This window comes from Trachinotus anak, unplaced genomic scaffold, assembly GCF_046630095.1.
Source record: "Trachinotus anak isolate AG129_WGS33_773 ecotype Australia unplaced genomic scaffold, CSIRO_AGI_Tana_v1 ptg000015l, whole genome shotgun sequence".
In the NCBI taxonomy this organism is placed as follows: Eukaryota; Metazoa; Chordata; class Actinopteri; order Carangiformes; family Carangidae; genus Trachinotus; species Trachinotus anak.
The window spans coordinates 8,708,900-8,728,249 of NW_027273866.1; the positions used below are offsets into that span (position 1 = coordinate 8,708,900).

Consider the following 19,350-nt stretch of genomic DNA (forward strand, 5'->3'; position numbering starts at 1 on the left):
TGCAGTTTTACATCCCCAAATTATTTTACACAGTTACTGTCGCTGTTGTCCATTCCACTACAGTTTAACAGTTTACTCGCAGCTTTAAAAAAAAAAAAACAATAATTAAAAAACAAAAAAGACAAACTGCTGCCTTGACTGGTCTAACACTTTCGCCTGTGCAACACATGTGCTGCAGTTTTTCCAAACTTTATCACACAGCTAATTATCAAGCTTAATGGGGCTCTTTTCACTTTTTCCATTACACTGATCCTTCTGGTGGCAGAGGAGAAGCAAGACAGAGGTTAAGGCAGAATTCATGCAGCCATCTCAGTCTTTGGGCAGAGTAGGTGAGTCACTTTTGATTCAACTGCAATCAAGGTTGTTTAGAGGTAAAACGGTGGATAATGTTAGTATAGACAGATGTATGTATCTGTGAGCTTGGTTTTATGGATTTTAAAGAATTTTTTTTTTTTTTTTTTTTTTTAAACTGACGACTGGTGAGTAAAGAGAACTGTAGTGGAACAGACATTTGCTAACTGTAACTAATACGTCTTTGGGTTTAAATATTTCATGAATATTTAAGGCAACAAAAAAAACTGAAATTACACCAGTGCCATTTTCCAAAGAAAAGTACTGAGTGCCCCCAAAATGTACACTAAGAAAGTGTTTCCAGGGTTTTATAATAGTGTTTGCACTTGGAAAAAGGTGAATTTTTCAAAAAGCAGATGAAATCTTTAATTACACAAAAGACGATATATTGTATTATGACATTTGCATAAGTCCAATAAAACTAACCAAGGGTGAGTTTAGAAGAAATATGAAGATTGAATAAATGTTTTACTGAAATAATACAGTAATACAGTAATAGCTCTTTTATTTTCCTAAAATCAGCAGGCGGATTTAATGTCACATAAAGCTGTCTTTAGTGGTATGGCTTTACAAACATAGAACTCCTACAGTTAGGTGATTCAAAATAAAAAGAGAATTAGATCCATCCTCCATTTGCCTCCCTCTCTCTTTTGACATTTGCCCCCTCAGCTCAATTTTCAAATACCTCAACTGTCTCTTGGATGTGTCTTCTTGTTGACTACACTGCGCTCTCCTCCTCGGCACTACTAGGCATTGTGGGTAAACAGCTAGATTAGCCAATCAATCTTCTCTGGGGAATGGAGGTAGTATTGGTGGTGACGGAGGGAGGAGAGGGTGGGGAGGTCAGAGAGAGGAAAAAGAGGAGGAGAGTTGGAGAGGGGGAGTGAGCGATAAGGCGAGTGAGACGAGAGAGATGAGAGGGGGCGGGCTCGTGTGTTGGGTGAAGGAGAGAGTAAGAGATGGAGTGAAGCAGGGTGGGAGGAAAAAAAGGTGGCGTGTGGAGGAGAATGAACATGGAGAGAGAAAGAGGGGGAGGGAGGAAAGATGCAGATGTGGGGGTGTCGCAGAGAAACCACAAGATGCATGAACACGGAAACATGATGTGAGCAGGCTGGAGTTGCACAAAATGCAGCAGAGAGAGTGAGAGAAAGAAAGAGGAGTGGAGTGTGAGAGAAACGTGGGCAGATGTGGAGAGAGAGACTGAAGAGCAAGAGTGCAGGTAAAAACGAAAAAAAAAAAAACCTGGATAAGTGTGATGCAGGAATCAAGAAGAGCCTAAACAATATAACTGCAGGTTGACACAGTGGATTTAACATTGCACGTACATTCACACCTGTTTCTATGTCTTTGAAATGTATCTGCTTATTCACGATCCCTCATCACAGGTTGCACATGTCTAGTGCATTTCCATCCATTTTTATGAGCAATTTTAATTTGTGCACACAGCAGAAGATCAGGCAAAATTCTAAGAAAAAGTTGAAACATGGCAAAAAAAGTTTTGTGTGTGTGTTTTTTTTACTTGGCTGAAGTGGAAAAGTTGATGTTGTGTTGGTGTAAATAGACAAAGTTGTATCATGATGCACACGATGCGTGTGACTGAAATGTTAACTGTGTGCACCGATGAGCAGCCTGAAACATTCTCTAAATGAATACACGAAATAAACATAAATACAATATTTCCATCACAGGTTTCCATCGTTTACCTGAAACCTTTTAATTACATCATCTTGTCGTGTCTTCTTCTTCTACCATCGGTTAATGGGACCCAACTAGAGAATGTGCCACAACAACCACTGTTTATCTCTTTGCTCCCAACTCCTAATATTCACATTCAATAGCAGTGGATGAAGATGTGCATTAACTGGCATTTTGTCTTACAGATTTTCTGGGGGAGACCCACAAAACTCTGCAGTCATTCATAAGAAAAAAGCAATGATTTGAGGAAAGTTAAAAAAAAAAAAGTGTAGCTGAAATGTTTTTCTTTTTTTCCTATTGGGTTTCCTATTCCTACTGGGTTGGAACCCACTGTATTAAATCTTCTGAAGTGAAACTTGCATGAATTGTGTAATGAAAACAGGACAGAGCCTTCACGGTGTTATCTGGATTTAAGACCGATTAAAAAAAATTACCACTTCTAATCAAACCAGCAAATTAATTATTGTACTACATGATGTTTGAATAATGCATGGCATGTTGTATTACTGTCTATTAATGCAGGAGAGAACATGCATGTCATTTAAAATTAACCAGAGGACATGGCAGAAGACGAAATTAACTCCTGGTCCTAATTACATCTGTTAAATTAAAAGTATGGAATTCATAACTTCTAACTTTTTAACTTCACTTCAACTATCTACTATCAAATAAAAAAATATTTGTTCATGTCAGTGACTTTATACATGTGTGTGTGTGTGTGTGTGTGTGTATGTATGTGTGTGTGTGTGTGTGTGAGCTGCTTAAGGCCACAGGAATAAGACCAGTAAATTCTGTATTTAAGATTCGTTAAGATACTTAATCCTCAACTAAAAGCTTGCACAAATAGATCATTAAAAACGTCATTAAAGACGTCAAAATATTGATCTGAATCTGTATATGAGGGGAAAAAAGCTGATCTCTGTAAACCTGCCTCTTTGGTGCATCAGAAGCTTACAGCAGCTACATACTTCTAAGTTAAGATTAACCCAAAACCTGACATCAACTAACCACCAAGTCACTCCAAGTCTAAAAGTCCCTGCTTTAGTTTTAGAACCAGTGTTGGACTTGAGGAAAGAAAAAAAAATTGCCCTAACAGTAACTATGAACCTTTGCTGCGTCTCGGCACCCAGCAGAGAGAACTCTGATAATGCCTCTTAAATGCTGGCTTGCAATCTAGCAATCCTCAGAAGACTAAGAAACTCTTTTGAGGTAGGGTGAAATATTTTTTTCTTCTGATGCCTCTAACCGGCTCCTTCTTTTGAAACCCGTAGAAAAGGACCTGTGCTCAGAGACTAGCCTCGGGGGGCTGGAGCCAAAATTAAACCCTTCCCGTCTCCTTCGCTTTATCACTGTTAGGAGCAGACTGCAAGCAACCATGTAGCACACCCATCTACATTTACACACACACAGACACAAACACACAGGGTTAACTGGCATGCTGGCACTGAGGGTGTGAGCCCCTCCACCCTCCTTCTTTGGGCTGGCTGCCAAAGATGCCCTCTGTCCAAAAATACAAAAACACACACACACACACACACACACACACACACACACACACACACACACACACAAATCCCTGGCTTAGCCTCAGCCCAGTGCTGGGATTACCGGATTAGAACTCTATTCCATTATCTCCCCACACTATACAGTACACACACAAACGCGCACACACACACACACACACAGTCTTGGCCAAAGAGCAGAGGCTGAAGACAGACGCACAGTGTCAATCACAACACACGACATTTTCACACAAGAGGATACAGTTACAGCTTGGCCTCACAGTGGAGAAGAAAACACATTTTTACATTATTATTGGGCAGGACAGTGGAGCTGTTATTAATAGGACTCCATGAGCAAATGACCTGAGCCCTGGTCATCAGCAAGCTATAGACATGCTGAAGTGTCCTTGGGCAAGACACTGAATCCCTATAAACTTTAAAAAAGCTGTTCCATAGATGACCCTGACCTCTGACCTCTGACCTCAGTGAGCAGCAAGACACAAAAAAAAAAGAGAAGCAGAATTTCTCCTTCAAGCTCTCAAAGGCGTCGAATAATACCTCAAGGACACACATACAAAAACACACAATGGAAACAGAAGTTAGAGCTGCACAGTTCTGAATAAAAAAAAAAAAAAAATTCACATGAATCACAGTAAAAACCGTGAAAACATACAACACCTTCAGCCCAAAGTTGGAGGAGAGATTTTGGGGCATCTCTGGTTCTTAAAGTATTTTCATTCATTTTCTCCACTGATTATTTTAGAAACAGCACTTCTGAGTAGAACTGCAACGATTATTTGATTAATTGATTTATCATTTAGGTAATTTTCAAGAAAAAAATGCTATTTCAGTCTCTCAAATATGAAGATTTTCTGAATTTCTTTGGGTTCTTGACTGTTGGTTGGACAAAGCTAAAAAAAAAAAAACACACCACCTTGGAGATTTTTCACAGTTTTCTGAATTTCATGTATTAAATAATTAATCAAGATCATATTTGGCAGATTAATCGATAATGAAAACGATCCCTGGTTTCAAGGAACAACTGTGTCAAACTGTGTCGGCTCTTTGATAATAAGTTGAAGGTACAAGTCTGTGTACAAACAAACTTCAAGGGGGAAGTGAACTACAACTCCCAAGGTGCATTTTCAGTCGGGAAGAAACGTTCACTGAGCTTTAGGTTCTGCAGCGTGAGCCACTAACAGTAAGTGGAAGCTCAAGATGACACTGCTGAGAAAACAGAAAACACAGCTAGGGCTTATATCGGTTCACCTTTATATATTGGGTCTGTTTTGTTCCCAAGTTACTACACCGACTGGCTTCTTTTCCATAGCAACAGTACTGTCGCGTTTAGAGCCGTCCGCCAGACCGATGAACAAAACATAATTTCCTCTTGCAATAATAAAACTAGGGGCAACAACATAAACCTACACTGTTGTTGCATTAACCAGGAGAGTCATATCATTCTATATTAATTAAGTAACATTGAAGATATCATTAAAAGCACAACTTGAGGTGGGAATATGGAACGGAGACAAACAACAGTGGCTCCTCCCACTTCACAATAAAAACACTGCCTCTCTGATCCTCTCGCACTTATAAGAGCCTGTCATGTACGATGATTGACTGTATAAGACTGTGTGTGGTCAGGCAGCATCATATTGTGCTCTGATGATGTTTCAGGTGGTTTGAGATGTTAGACTTGTTTTTAACTCTTTGCCTTTGTCAAGTTAGTCACGTGGCAAAACTCTGTGTAGCCATTTACCGATGCCACTTCAGAAATTAGGAGCGCTTGGTTTGATGCAACATATCTCCCTTCTAAAGCAGGCATGATTAGTCGAGGGATCGTTATTAGTTAAGTTATTTGTCAAGCAAAAACGCCACATATCCTGTTGCTCCAGTTTCTAAATTGAGAGGATTTGCTGCTTTTCTTTGGTTTAAGTGATTGTAAACTGATTATCTTCAGCACTGGTCATCACCTTGAGTTCAAGGAAATCACTATTTCAATTTTTTTTTTTTTTTTATTTATAGACCAAACATTTGATCGAGTAATCCAGAAAATAATCTGTAGATTAATCTGTAGTGAAAATAATCTTAAATTTTAGCCCTACTCCCTCCCCGCTAACACAAACATTGCAGAATGAATTGAAATTATGATTTTAATGTGATTATCAGCGCAGTTAAAATAGCTTCTGGTGAGGTAAATCTAGAAACATTCAAACTTGATCAAAGTTTGATCCACAAAACTAGCCATCAAATTTAAGTGCTCGGCCAAATGTCCTTGAGGTGCACACACCATCCTCTACCTGCTCTCGTGGATGCCACCTCAAGGTTCTCATACACACTTGACCCTGCTGGAAAATATGTACAGTCTACATGTGCGCCTCAGGCAGGCATACAAAGTAACAAAAGCCTGATTCCACAGCGTGTAAAGACAGTGGCTGTTTGTAAAAAAGAAAGAAGTGGCAGCATGCAGAGCCCATCTGTCACTTACGTAGTCATGGAAGGCCTTGGCCTCACTGGAGTGCTCGCATGTCTCCCTTCGGTCTGGAGCCGCACAATACAAATCCCAGAATACACTGAAATGGAGGAGAGGGTGGGGGGTGTGGAGAGAAGAGGTCAAAGGTTACCAAACAGAGCAATACAAGCAAATGTGTAACAGCTATTCATAGCCCATTCACACTCTCTCACTATCTCCATAGCGCTCTTAAACTGCCTCTTATACACTTGAGCATCATTGTAAGAGGGACACAATGCCAGTGTCGCCCCCTCAATCAACCTCTCACTCACTCAGAATACACACACACGCACGCACGCACACACACACGCACACACACACACGCATTACCATACTTTCATGGAGCATTCATTGACTGCATCCATTTTCTCACTAAACATTAACTGTTACTGCCTCGACTCAATCTCTAGAATATCCTCCTGTACAAGTGTTGACTGGGCTCATTGTGCAGGAATTTGCTCATCATTTGATCCATACAAGAATTCACAACAAGAGCTGACACACACTCAGACATATACATAACCCATACAAGCTTCTGTTTCAATCTCTTTGGAAGTGGAAAATCACAAACACACACACACACACACACACACACACACACACACACACACACACACACGCCTAACAACAGCGCTAACTGCCTACGTGCTACCTGTCTAAGAGGTCTTAATTCAATCAGTCTTTGTGCATTGATTTAGTGGAAGTGCTATAAACAGAGCAAAAACAGCCACTTGGCTAACGAGAGGACTAATCAGACAGCCACTTCACGTGTCCTGGCAATCTGCAATGCACACAGACATGTTGAATCCAAAACATCTGGAATTTTTCATACACTTCTGTGGTCCATGAGACACATGAAGCACAGAATTATTTGGGGCAGCTCAACCGTCCAACTCATCTCGAGCTCCAGTCTTCAGCCATCTGAGCACATCAAGTGGAATTTATGGGATATTTTGACCTCGAAACTTAACTTATACTCTCACTTAACCTTCTTCCATAAGAAGGTCAGAGTGCATGCTTAAGCTACAGAGAAGCGCACATGATCAGTGTGTCAATGTGTTGCTCAAGGACACATCAACTGGAGGAAATGTTTAAAAGTTACTGGTCTTAAAACGTAAAGCTTTCAGTCACACAAATGATCTCCTTTTTCTCTCTCACTTTCTACAATCCTGACTAGTTTGCTCAAACTTAAAAGAAGAATATGTGTTGATAAGAGAACACTTTGCTTTAAGTGAGTGTAAGTCTATACAAGACGACATTATTTTTTACTAGTATTTTTTCAACAATATTTCTCAAAGTGCAAAGAAAGAACCTCAAGGTTTAAGTCCATAATCAAACAAGACTTCGAACTTATTCTTGAGATTTACCCTGGCTTGTATGCTTTCAAATTATTATTCTATTCCTTCATTTTCTTTTTATTAAAACATGTCCTTGGTCTCTTTTTGCTGATGGTGCTCTATAGGCCTGATGTTCATTCTTCTGACTCAGCAGAGCCACCCCTTGAGGTGAAAGTTACACTGTACTTTTCAAGACCATTTAAGGGTTTATTTACAAGTCTGTAATTTTATATCCACAGGTCTTTAAAGCATCTGTTACTTTGTATTATGCACAGTGCTAATTTCAGTGCAGTGTCATTCAGCATCACAGTGAATCTGTTGTAATTCCAGTGCCACAGTTTTTGCAGCCAACCCTGTTCTCTGATCTTCCTGATCTTAATCCTGATATACAGTGCATTCAAAGAGTATTCACCCCTTCACTTTTTTCATATTTTGTTATGGTGCTAAAATTGTTTTAATTCCCTTTTTCCCTCATAAATCTATACTCAATCAATATCCCATAATTGGGATATTGATAATAGTAATGTTGCCATTCCCATCCTCAGATCCTTTCAATCCCTGGCAGCTCACAAGGCGACCATCAATGGACAGCCACGTTCAGATCTGTTCTGCTGTCTCCTAGTCTCCCTGTCCCTACTGCTGAAAAACACCCCCCCCCCCCCCGGCATGATGCTGCCACCACCATGCTTCACCATTGGGATGGTCGTGGGCAGGAGATGAGCGACATCTGGTTTCTTCCAGGCATGATGCTTAGAACTGAGGCCAAACAGTTCAATCTTTGTTCCATCAGACCAGAGAATCTTGTTTCTCACAGTCTGAGAGTCCTTTAGGTGCTTCTTTGCAAACTTTCACAGAGGAGAGGCTTCAGATTGGTGAAGTGCTGCAGTGATGGTTGTCGCCCTGGACGTCTTTTCCATCCCTACACAGGGTCATCATTGATCATCAGGTTCTTGGTCACCTCTCTTATCCCTCTTACCAAGGCTCTTTTCCCCTGATTGCTCAGTCTGGCCGGGCAGCCAGGTCTAGGAAGAGTCCTGGTTTTTCTTAACTTCTTCTATTTAAGAACTATGGAGGCCACTGTGCTCTTGGGAGCCTTCGATGCAGCAGAATTTTTTTGTATCCTTCCAAAGATCTGTGCCTCAAACTAATCCTGTCTTTGAGCTCTGCAGGCAGTTCCTTCCACCTCATGGCTTGGTTTTTGTTCCAATATGCATTGTTATCTGTGAGACCTTCTATAGACAGGTGTGTGCCTTTCAACATCATGTCCAGTCACTCTCCGGTCAAGGTGTGGAAACATCTCAAAGACGATCAAGAGAAATGGGAGGCACCTGAGTTAAATTTCAAGTGTCTAAGGAAAGGGTCTGAATACTTATGTCAGTGATAATGAGGTTTTTCCTTTGCAATGCATTTTCAAAAATATTTAAAATTCTGTTTTTGAGTGAACATTGATGAGGGAGAAATGAACTTAAACGATTTTAGCAACATAACGTGAAAAAAGTGAAAGGGTCTCAACATTTTCTGAATGCACTGTGCCTGATCTCCATTGTCGTACAAACACTGCCACACTGTTGCATTGTGTGACATGTTTTTTTTTTCATACTGATGAGCACGGGTGCTGTATTTTATTTCTGAGTCAAATCCCACACACACCATGCTGCTGCTGTACACCAAATCTGGCGGTGAAAGTAGTCCCCCAAAAATACACAATTCACTCCTGTATGAGTAACGTTTACTAAAAACTGCAGTACCCAAATGTTAAGTGAAATTACTTAACCTGTTTTAATAGGAACTAATGGGCTTGGAGAGCCACAGAGAGGGGAGCAAAGTCAGAAAGCATTAAGAGGTGGACTAACACACAGTTAGTTTTGGTATTTTGATGGGATTTATTGACAATGGGGAAAATAGAAAACTATCACCAGCTAAAGAAAATATGAAAGCGCTGACACAAACTTAATTAGCTGAATCTGATGTAAAATGTGTCAGTAGCCTTTTCTTTTCCGCTCAGATTACCTGCTGACCTGGCTCAGACTCTCACTCCCTCTTCAAGAAGGGCTTGATTCAACAGTTATATATCCACATGAACTGGATTTACCTCACTTCCACCTTTATAGCAATCATCAAAAGGTGATACAGAAGGATTCAGTATCATTACATTAGAACCATGAGTCATTCCACAGTGTTAAAAAAGTACATTTACATCAATTGGTTCCTCAGTGAGCAGCAATATATAGCTTTAATACACTTAAAATAAGCTTGGGTTCAAAAATGTGGTAGTTGGCTGATTACAGACTAACTCCACGTAATTGCATGTGGATGTAAATGCATCCCTTTCCTGATTTCTCCCAATGACCACACTTCTTGTGTGCATGTAAACTTGTCCAAAAACAAGTGATACTGCTGATCAGTGCTTAAGGTGCCGCTGACCCTAAAGGTCAAATCTTAGCCAAGGGCAGAAATGACAAAAGGGGGGGGGGAGCGGAGGGAGAGGTGACACAAAGGAAACTGGAATGCAATGGGTTAATCTGCTAAGAATCCTTCTCCCATGTGAACAAAGGAGAAAAGTGGGAGGTGGTGGTGGTGGTGGTGGTGGTGGTGGGGGGGGTGGGCACAAAGGGTGAGGAGGGGGTGAGGAGGGGGAAGGGATTGTTGAGGGGGGAATCCATTCCCTAACCATCTGGATCCATTGTTTCAGGAACGGGGGTGAAGGATGGAGAGCTGGAGGAGGGGAGAGGTTGGAAGACGGGGAAGGAGGGGTCACGCCCTCGATGAGTCTGGTCAACCCCAAGACTGACACTCTGCCAGACCCCCCACTAATAGAAGTCATTTTTAATCCTGAATGAGGACAAGCACTATCAGTTACATTTACATTTTATATTTCTCCAGGCACCTGAATATCTGAATGTTTACATATATCATGAGTTTTATCTACTGAAAACTGAATTATGACTCTTTCATGAGCCATCACACCATGAAAGCTCTAATGAAGCTACTGTTTGTGCATATGACAGTAATGAATTATGTAGGGTTGGGATGGACACTAGAGCCCTATCAATGAGTGTGTATGAGGTGGGAGGGGAGATACACACTGTGAGACATACAGTAAATTTTGTTTACACTCCCTGGCAAATAGAATGGACATGATTATCAAAACAAATAAGGGAAAAACAGAGAGAGGTAGCCGAACTTACCACCACCATGAATGGAGGAATCCAGGGGGCTCCCCTAATGTAATATTCTTCTCCCATCGAATCTGCAGAAGAGAAGAGAAGAGAAGAGAAGAGAAGAGAAGAGAGAAAAGTCAGTTGCAGCCACTAGAGAGAGGATTATGTCTGCAGGTCCAGGGGTTAAGAACATATAATCAGTCAGTCTCAAACTGTCAATGGCCTCGGACATGAAGATAGGCATCTTTCTGGCTCTGTCAATCTTCGTCTCCCGGTCTCTCTTTGCTCTGCCCTGCTCCTCTTTTTACATGTGAAGTTCATTCATGAATCTAGGGAATAACTACCTCATTCACTGTTGGCCTGTCTGCACCCAAAAAGGGCGAGTTTTGGAGGCTTGGAAATGAAAACAAACACCACAATACCTACACAAGTCTGCAATGTCCACAAACAGCTACATCAGTTGTTTTCACACCCATGACTCACCATGGCCAACAGTGAGCTGGTGTAACTTTATAGAATTTCCTTATGAAATATTCATGCAACACCTTGCACTCTAATCATGTTTAGCATGTTTGCACTGACAGTGTATGACTGAGAAGGCAAACTTAGTATAGCTACTATAGCACGGTTATATTAAATGGAGCTTTAGACAGCTCTTTTACATTCCAACAAGCCCTTCAACCTAAATGACCATAGAGGTCGTTAGTCCATGTCCTCTGATACAGCCCTTAGGAGCGGTTTGGTTTTGGAACAAAAATCAACTGGTTTAAGAAAAGATAAAGAAGTTAAAAGAAAAGTACTTTGTTAAAGTTAAGAGACATTGTCTTCATGGTTACAATAATAAACACATAGTAAAGTTAGAGAATGATTGTGGCCATATCTAAGAGAAATAATGCTGAAACCAACGCCGGTCTCCTGTGTTTGCGTCCAATGTTTCGTTGACCCATCCAACCACCCTTGGACCCCCTCCCTATGCTGACTTGTGGCACCTGTGGTGGACTAAGGCCTGCCCCTACCCTGCCTCTGATTGGCTTGTACTCTGTTAGGTTTAGGCATGAAGAGTGATGATTGGTTGGGTTAGGGTAAGAATATCAGAGGAAGCCAATCAGAGGCAGGGTATGGGCGGGTCTTCGCCAGTCCCTGTACAACAACAACATCACCTGATTTCCTCCTTTGCTCCCTCATACTTACCGCTAGCTGTCCCTTCACAACAAAACATATGATGGATCATAATAAACTGCTTTCACCCACAACCTACAGAGAGTATCTTACATTCATAAGTAAGTATCAAGGCCCATGTTTCAAGAGACACATCTTTGATCAGGACTTGGTTTAAGCAAGATATCAACAGGTTTGAGCTGAAAATGCCATCTTACCTCAGACAGGAAGGTCTGTGCGGACTTCTGTGCTCCCACATGTAGCAGGTACTCGTACACATATAATGCTAACCTGAAATGCAAACAGAAAAAAATGTCAGTGACCACAGACATGCTCAGGTGGCAAGAGTGACTGCAAATGGCAGAAAAAGCAAGATCCAACAGGCTCCTCTGTACACAGCCGCTACAGTAGCTAGCTCCAATAGCCATCATGTGAGGTATTCCAGGAACATAGGTAAATTGTAGCTATAGAAAATAACCCAGGTTACATTCTCGCCCTCTAGACTACAGGCACATTGGTCACACACCACGTGGCAACCTGTGGGAAACACTAAACACTAATAAATGAAAACAGTGGTTACACAGTGGAGCTTTTGCTCACCTGCATCACATGCATGCCTTATTCCAACTCTGTTTCTACACTGTGTTCAGACTCAGAGATAATAAAACAGTTGCAGTGATGCTGTAAACCTATGTAGGCCTACTTTTTTCCCCACACAGAAAACTGACCAAGAATCATTCGGGGAATCAATAAAGAGTGGGGCCGATAAGCAGAATCGATAATGACATTGGTATCAATAAAATCTTATCAATTCCCACCCCTTGTAAAGCTTCTAAAATTTCCTGTGATCAAAAAGAGCCATATAATCTCATCAGCACCTCTGCAGCCTGTGCTGCTTTTTCCAACAAACCAAGGTGTCAAAAGTCCTCAAGTCACAACACAACCTAAAAGCGCCCAACAGCATGAATGAAAAATATACGTTCTGATGAATGCAACAGATTCTGACAGAAATAGCTGTAGACGACAAGGATTCCTGCTAATTTCCAACATTATAAGAGCCTTCGCCAGACTTTTTTTTTTTTTTTTTTTTTTTAAATCACTGCTATTATAACAGGCCAGACACACTTGAAAATGGCAATCCACCAGGGTCTATTAACAGACACAAGAACCACGCTGTGGAGTGGGAAACCCCCATTGGCCCAACATTGTACTCCTAACTCCTTCACTTAGCAGTGTTTAATAGGCTGTTAATGGACCATCAATCGACCGGCAGCGTGGATATGACAGTGTCCTGTGTGCCGAGAGCACAGAGTCCTCTGACAGGCCAATAAGGTCCTAATGAGAAGGACACTAGCTCAGTGTCACAGTCCCCATCATTAGTCAATGTACTGATCAATGAAACATGGTTTTGAGATAATCAGGCTGTTGTGCAGTTTGTTTTTAACCTCTGACAGGCTTTTTGACTTTCCAGTGCTGTTGTCAAATGGTAGCGGGAAAGTAATATCTATTAAAACGCATTAAGTGCATTTAAGCTTCTTAGGATGAAGTATAGTTCTATGATAAAAACTTTGGATAGGAAGCTGATAGGCTCTCACTATCACCATGTTCTCAAGCAATGAAATAGGATAAGTTTCAGTAACTGCACTCTATTTGCCAATGATGAATGTATGTAGACATTTCTTTCTATATATTTCAGCCTTCTGTGAGAACAGGCCATCATGACTGAATATGGGGATCCAATGAGTAGTTGATTAATCGACTGAAAAAAGATTAATCTGAAACAATTATGACCTTTAATTAATCAATTAAGTCATTTCTGAAGCAATGTGCCAAACATTGGATGATTCCATGTTCTCACATATGAGAATTCGCTGTTTTTTCTTGGTCTTACATTACAGAAAAATGAATATTTTGGGGTTTGGACTGTTGATGGGACAAAACAAGACATCTGATGATGTCACATTGTGCTCCAAGATAATGAGGTGGCTGTTTTGCTTTGTTTTCTGATGTTTCAATGACCAAAAGATTAATCAAGAGAATAATAAGCGATCAATCATGAAAGTAACTGTGATCAAAACAAAGATCATTAATTAGGTGTGATTAGATGTCTTCCTGATTTTCTCTACTTTTTGGTTCTTCTATTGCAGGATGTTCTATTTAGCGTTAGTGTTTTCTATGATTGCATACAGATGTTTATTGCACTGTGTGTGTTTTATGAATGCCGATTTAGGAATAAGTGTTGTAAATTAACTGCAGTTATGAATGTTGTGATATATGGTAGTCTGTTATTTAATAGTATGTGTGGGTCCTGATAAAAATAACCATAAATAAATGAATGAACCCAACATAAATGTCCACATGGGGGACAGTAAAGCACTGCACACTCTACTGTGAGTCAAGGCTAAAACTCACTTATGCTTAGTTGCTATTTCTGCTAAGTGGTTGAAGTCAAGATAAAGATAAGGCAAACACATAGCAAGAGAAATACCAACAACTGCTGAAGAGTGTTGTGATGGAGATCTGTGCGTGATCTGCCCTTATTACTAATGGTAGTTCTAAAATAATGCAAATGTTTATATGCATCGTTAGTACGTAAATTTATTCTGTAAAATACATGAATAGACAAATAGACAGTAACTGTGGTATGAAGCCGATTGTCCCTGCATGATCACACCTTGTCCTTCACATAGAAAGAGCGATACCTTATGGGACATTTTCTAAACAGCAGGAGGGCTGGTTTCTTACGAATTTTATAATTACGCATGTTTTTAAATCAAAATCAGGACACAACAAAGTTCTCATTGAATGTTAGACATGAACTCATCTGCCAACTGTCAAGGCTGTTCACAAACATCCTACACAACATGGACAGTGAAATAGCCATCCCAGGCTACAAACTCCTCATCATTATGATTGCTCTTCAGCTGCCCATACAGAGTGCATCCCTCTTCAGACCAACACTGTGGATGAATAGGTCAACGCACTGCCTCTGACCTGACGTCCCGCCAAACGGCACTGAGTGTAGGTTAGACACTACTCTGCCAAACATGCTTTTGTGTTATGTTAGGGATGGGAACTTCATTTAAAGTTATTAACATTTAAAGCTCACCCCACCCCCACACACACACACACAAAACAGAGAAAGGATTAGCATGCAAGAGAGAGACTGAGCATCCAGAGAAAGTAGAAACTGAAACTTTTCTTGGTACTTATGTAATCTAATTCTTTGTAATTCTATAGTTTATCTGTAACATGCATCAAACAACCGTTGCAGACACGAGTGTCTGTGTGGGATGATGACCACAGATTAACATCTGACTAAAGTCTTGTGCTATGAATAGGTCAATTGCGGGGTGAACATGCATTTGGTACACACGCATTTGGTAGAAAGCGGGCCATCCTGCTCGGAAAGTAATAAATAGCTGAGGGTGTGCCCCTCTTGCAGATAGTCGCCGAGATAAGAAAATATACATGAGCAAGCAGACATCCAGACATGCAGATGAACAAACAAACAGAGCAGAAGTGGCCTTGAGTTCTAAGCTTCCTGGAGGGATTTGCACTGGTTAATAATATTCGACTGTAAATAAATCTATCATACGGCACAAGAAAAACACGTCCACCATCAGGAATACATCCTGGCTGCATCGACTTGTTTAATTCAACACAGACAGTGGGACAGATTGGTTGTTTCACAAATGACCAATGTTCTTAAGGGGCTGAAGACTGCAGTTCTAAGACACACACACACACACACACAATTTAGACAGGGGAATCTGACCACTTTCTAAGGCTCCCAGCAATTTGTAGGTCACAAAGCTCTCTGTGACCGCTGGTGTAGAGTGTAAGTCACTGCCACTCGCAGGTCAGTCTAGTACTGGGCCACACACACACCCAGAGGCATTTTATCTATGCACTTTGCTGGTTACTAATCACACCTACAATACAAATCCTTGCATCTAAACAGTTTTGAAAGGCTGGGGAAAGGCTCACAGGAAGCTTTAGGATACAGCAGGAGCTTCACTTGATACTGTTTGCACCTCCCTGTACGCTGCAGGTTTACTGGCTTGCTTACATGTACCATTCTCTATAGGAGTTTGGCTAGCAAGGAATAGTTAAAAACTTTTGTCCTTTGTCTGGGGATATGAGGATCACACTGCAGATCCCCCCCAAGAGGCCTTCAATGAAATTTTTATGTGTGGTGTGTGTATGTGTGTTTTTGTGTGGGTTGCAAAAGGGGCTGCGTGTGCATGCACCTGGCCTACTGCATTATTAAAGCTCAGAAGCTAGCTCATAGAAAAGGAAGAGAAGTTTGAGGAGGAGGAGGATGAGGAGAAGAAGAAGAGGGAGAAGCTATAGGCTAGTGGAGAACAGAGAGAGGAGAAAAAATAGTTTTGACTGGAGCATAAGAGGGGGCATGCCCCATTTTTATAGAGGAAGAAACAGTAGGTGGTACAGGGGATCAGAGGAGCAGTCAAGTTGCGATGGAGAGGGGAAAAGGGATGGTGGGGGTTGATTTTGACAGCCAGAATGTTAAATTATATTCAAAAGGAAGGGTAAAAAAATCTGAAAGATAGTTCCAGTAATCCTTCCTCCTGAGGTTGTATGGCCTGGTGACAGCAAAGTTTTACAATACATAGCTGGGAATACACTCTCCTCGCTTCTGATTTGTGCACTTCCCCATTCTTTATCATCCTGAAACTAAATGTTCTTCCTCCATCACACCATATGAGGTGACCTCCTGACCTCCTTCCCCATCATTCCCTCTTATGTTCTGAGAAGGGACATCAGTGCGTGCATACGCTTAATCCCATAGAGTGAGAAATCTCCCTGATGTGCACCAGTGGCACACCTGACATCCTGCCTGAGGCTCCCGACAAAACCCCCTCTTTAAACATGGATGAGTCTGCCCACCATATCTCCCTCTCTTCTGTCTCTTTCTTTCTCCTCTGTCTCTCTCAACTCTGACGCAAAGCTGAGAGCAGCTGCTTCAGTCTGTCTCAATAATTCAACACTGAAGCGAGGGATGAGGACTTTGAGAAGCAGCAAAAGGATGGGAAGCGAGAGTCAGGAGGCAGATGAAGACAGGCATTAGAAGAAGCATGAAGAATAAAGAATATGGGTTCACAAAAGAGCCATGGTAAGGGGTGAGCTTAAGGTAATGAGGTACCTGCTGATCTTCACGCAAACACATAAAGAGTGTGACAATTCTGTCCCGCTTCAGTTCCCAAAACCTGCTGACTGGTCCAGCCAGTCAGTGTGAGCATTTACTGGTGTTCAACCCAACCACTGTGAGGAATAAAGCCATAAGTATACACCTGTGTGCAGGCTCTTACCTCTTATATACCTTTAGGGTTATTCAACTGTAATGTACTGGGAACTATCGTACACTATTAGCACAGCACAGGGCTCTAAAGCAATCAAATCTAACAAAGTTTCATGAAAGCATGTGCAGGTCTTAGCTGGCTTTGTTAACAGTGACTATCAGCAAATGAAGTTCTCTGCAGATACTGGCTTCTAACCAAAAACTAATAAATAGAGGTTTGTGAAGCAAACATTTCTGATTCATTTGAAAGCTCTGCGGATTGTTGAAATGTTGGTAACCGTGCGGCATGTATCTCCTGAGCGAACAACAGGCATCGAGACAGAGGCATGCAGACAAAGGGATTGGAGGGCTACAGCTCCCGAAGCTAACACCACCTAAGTTTTCTGACAAAAACAAAAAAAAAACAGCCACTGAAAAGCCAGCCTTTGGGTTTTACGTAAAGCAAAGCCGTGGCGGCAGTTACGAGCAGTTTATCCCCCACCGCTGGTTCGCACAACTCGGGGTGACTGAAGAAAATCTGTGCGGGCCACAAAAGTTCTGAGGCGCAGCTCCCCTTTGCACGGGGAGATCGCAGCGGCGTCTCTCCGCCGACCGAGCGCACACACATGGATACAATGTAGCCAGCGCGTCCGGAGACGACAGTGTCGCCGTGGAACGCAGCACAATTCTAGAACACGCTCCCGTGCCATTTTCTAACAAAGCCCCCCCAAACAGCTGTATTCTATTTTTACCTGCCGCTTCGGAGAGGCGACACAAAAGCCAGCTAGCTACAATGCACAGCGTCACTCCAAACGCATTGTTCCCCACCACCCCACCCCCTCACACTGGGGCGAGGAGAGAGAGATGGAACTAAAGTGGGATCTCCATCAATGCTCCTCGCAAGACAAAACCAACCCCCCCCCCCTCAACACCCCCACCTCTACCCGAGTTGCACATTTACGCATTATTGCTGGAAACACGTGTAGCGACGCTCCAGCTTTGTGGAGGTCGGTGCAACTTTAGTCGTTAAAACTGCCTCTCTCTCTGTCTCTCTCTCTCTCTCCGTTTTGCATGAGAAAGAAACAAGAAAAACAAGAGTGAAACTGGCAGCGGAGCTAGCTGCCTGAGCTAAGTTAGCAGTCATGCCTGGTGTAGTTGGGGAGGATGCAAGAGGCAGCGATAGGCGCAAAGTAGCAAACACAACGAATAAACTACCACGGCATCACTTTTTTTTTTTTTTTTTTTGTAGCTTGCATGTTAACAAAAAAAAAAGAGCTGGCAGAACATGCGCACCCCTGCTGAAGTGGCTGAGCTGCTTCACATCAGTTAGCAAGTTTAGCTACCTAGCACACTCTTCTTGGCTGGATCTCTGTTGTGACAGTGCAATAATGTACTTACTTTTCTCTTGCTTGACTATCGGAGGGGACCACAGCTCCTTTACCCTTGCCGTACATCTTGGACGCTGTTCTGATACTTTATTTTATCCCACTCGACACCTGTCAAAGAAAGCTACCAGGAAAACCTACTATCTCCATAGCTACCCAGTTAGTGTTGTCTCCCTATCTCTCCCTTGCGCTCTCTTTGCTCCGGTTTCCTTTTTTTTTCTACATCCCCAACATTGCCCACAAATCAGGCAGGGTTTCAGCCGGGGGTAACTTGAAACAGTCCACTGGTGGAGCTTTTTTTTTTTTTTTTTTTTTTTTTTTTTCAATCGCTGTTCCTGGATTCAGCTCACGCCCCCCCTGTTGTGAGACGGTGGGGGCTTCTTAAAGGCACAGTATCTCAGTTTTTGTCGACTTCGCTCAAGTTCAAGTTCTCTTCTGAAGGCCTTCAAGTTCAGATCTTACATTACAGTTGTGTTCATATCCAGTGCCAGGTTGCTGATGATAACTAATATTACTGTTCTGACACCTTTATTCAACTATAATATGTATAGCTGTACCCTAATGGTGTGTTTCAATGTTTTGTTTTTGTCCTAATGTCACAACAGAAGGACACTTGATTGGTCCAAATGTTCACCCCGGTTGGTTTATGTGCCCCTTAAGTGCAACTATGTTCAGCCCAGGTACCTATATCTAGTGTGGCCTTAGGGCAACCATCAACCTCGACCAAAAGGGCCTCATTATTTTTCACCCCCGACCCTCAGACAGCCCGCACAGACCACTGATTAGAAGGTTATTAACTTACCTGATTACATAATGGCAAAAAGGGGGGACCAAACTGGGGTCCAGGGACTACCAAGGGTCCCAACAGAGGTGGATGTAGTCCACACCTAATTGAGAGAAAGTTTTAATTTGGTTTACTTGGTTTATTTAATAGCTTAATTTTG

The 19,350-nt window shown here is 41.9% G+C and overlaps 1 protein-coding gene across 3 annotated transcripts in view; it reads right to left on the bottom strand.

The window, feature by feature from the left end:
• Window positions 1-18,626, bottom strand: part of LOC139632938 (single-stranded DNA-binding protein 3) — a 40,002-nt gene extending 21,376 nt beyond the window's left edge. For 2 of the 3 annotated variants that reach the window (XM_071498226.1, XM_071498224.1), the window contains exons 1-4: window positions 18,420-18,626; window positions 11,938-12,010; window positions 10,589-10,650; window positions 6,040-6,124 (exon numbers count right to left, since the gene is read on the bottom strand). In XM_071498226.1, the coding sequence (XP_071354327.1) occupies window positions 6,040-6,124; window positions 10,589-10,650; window positions 11,938-12,010; window positions 18,420-18,475 (276 nt within the window). In that variant the 5' untranslated portion in view covers window positions 18,476-18,626. The remainder of the gene's footprint in view (window positions 1-6,039; window positions 6,125-10,588; window positions 10,651-11,937; window positions 12,011-18,419) is intronic. The other variant, XM_071498225.1, reaches the window with a different exon arrangement.
• Window positions 18,627-19,350: the final 724 nt, after the last annotated feature.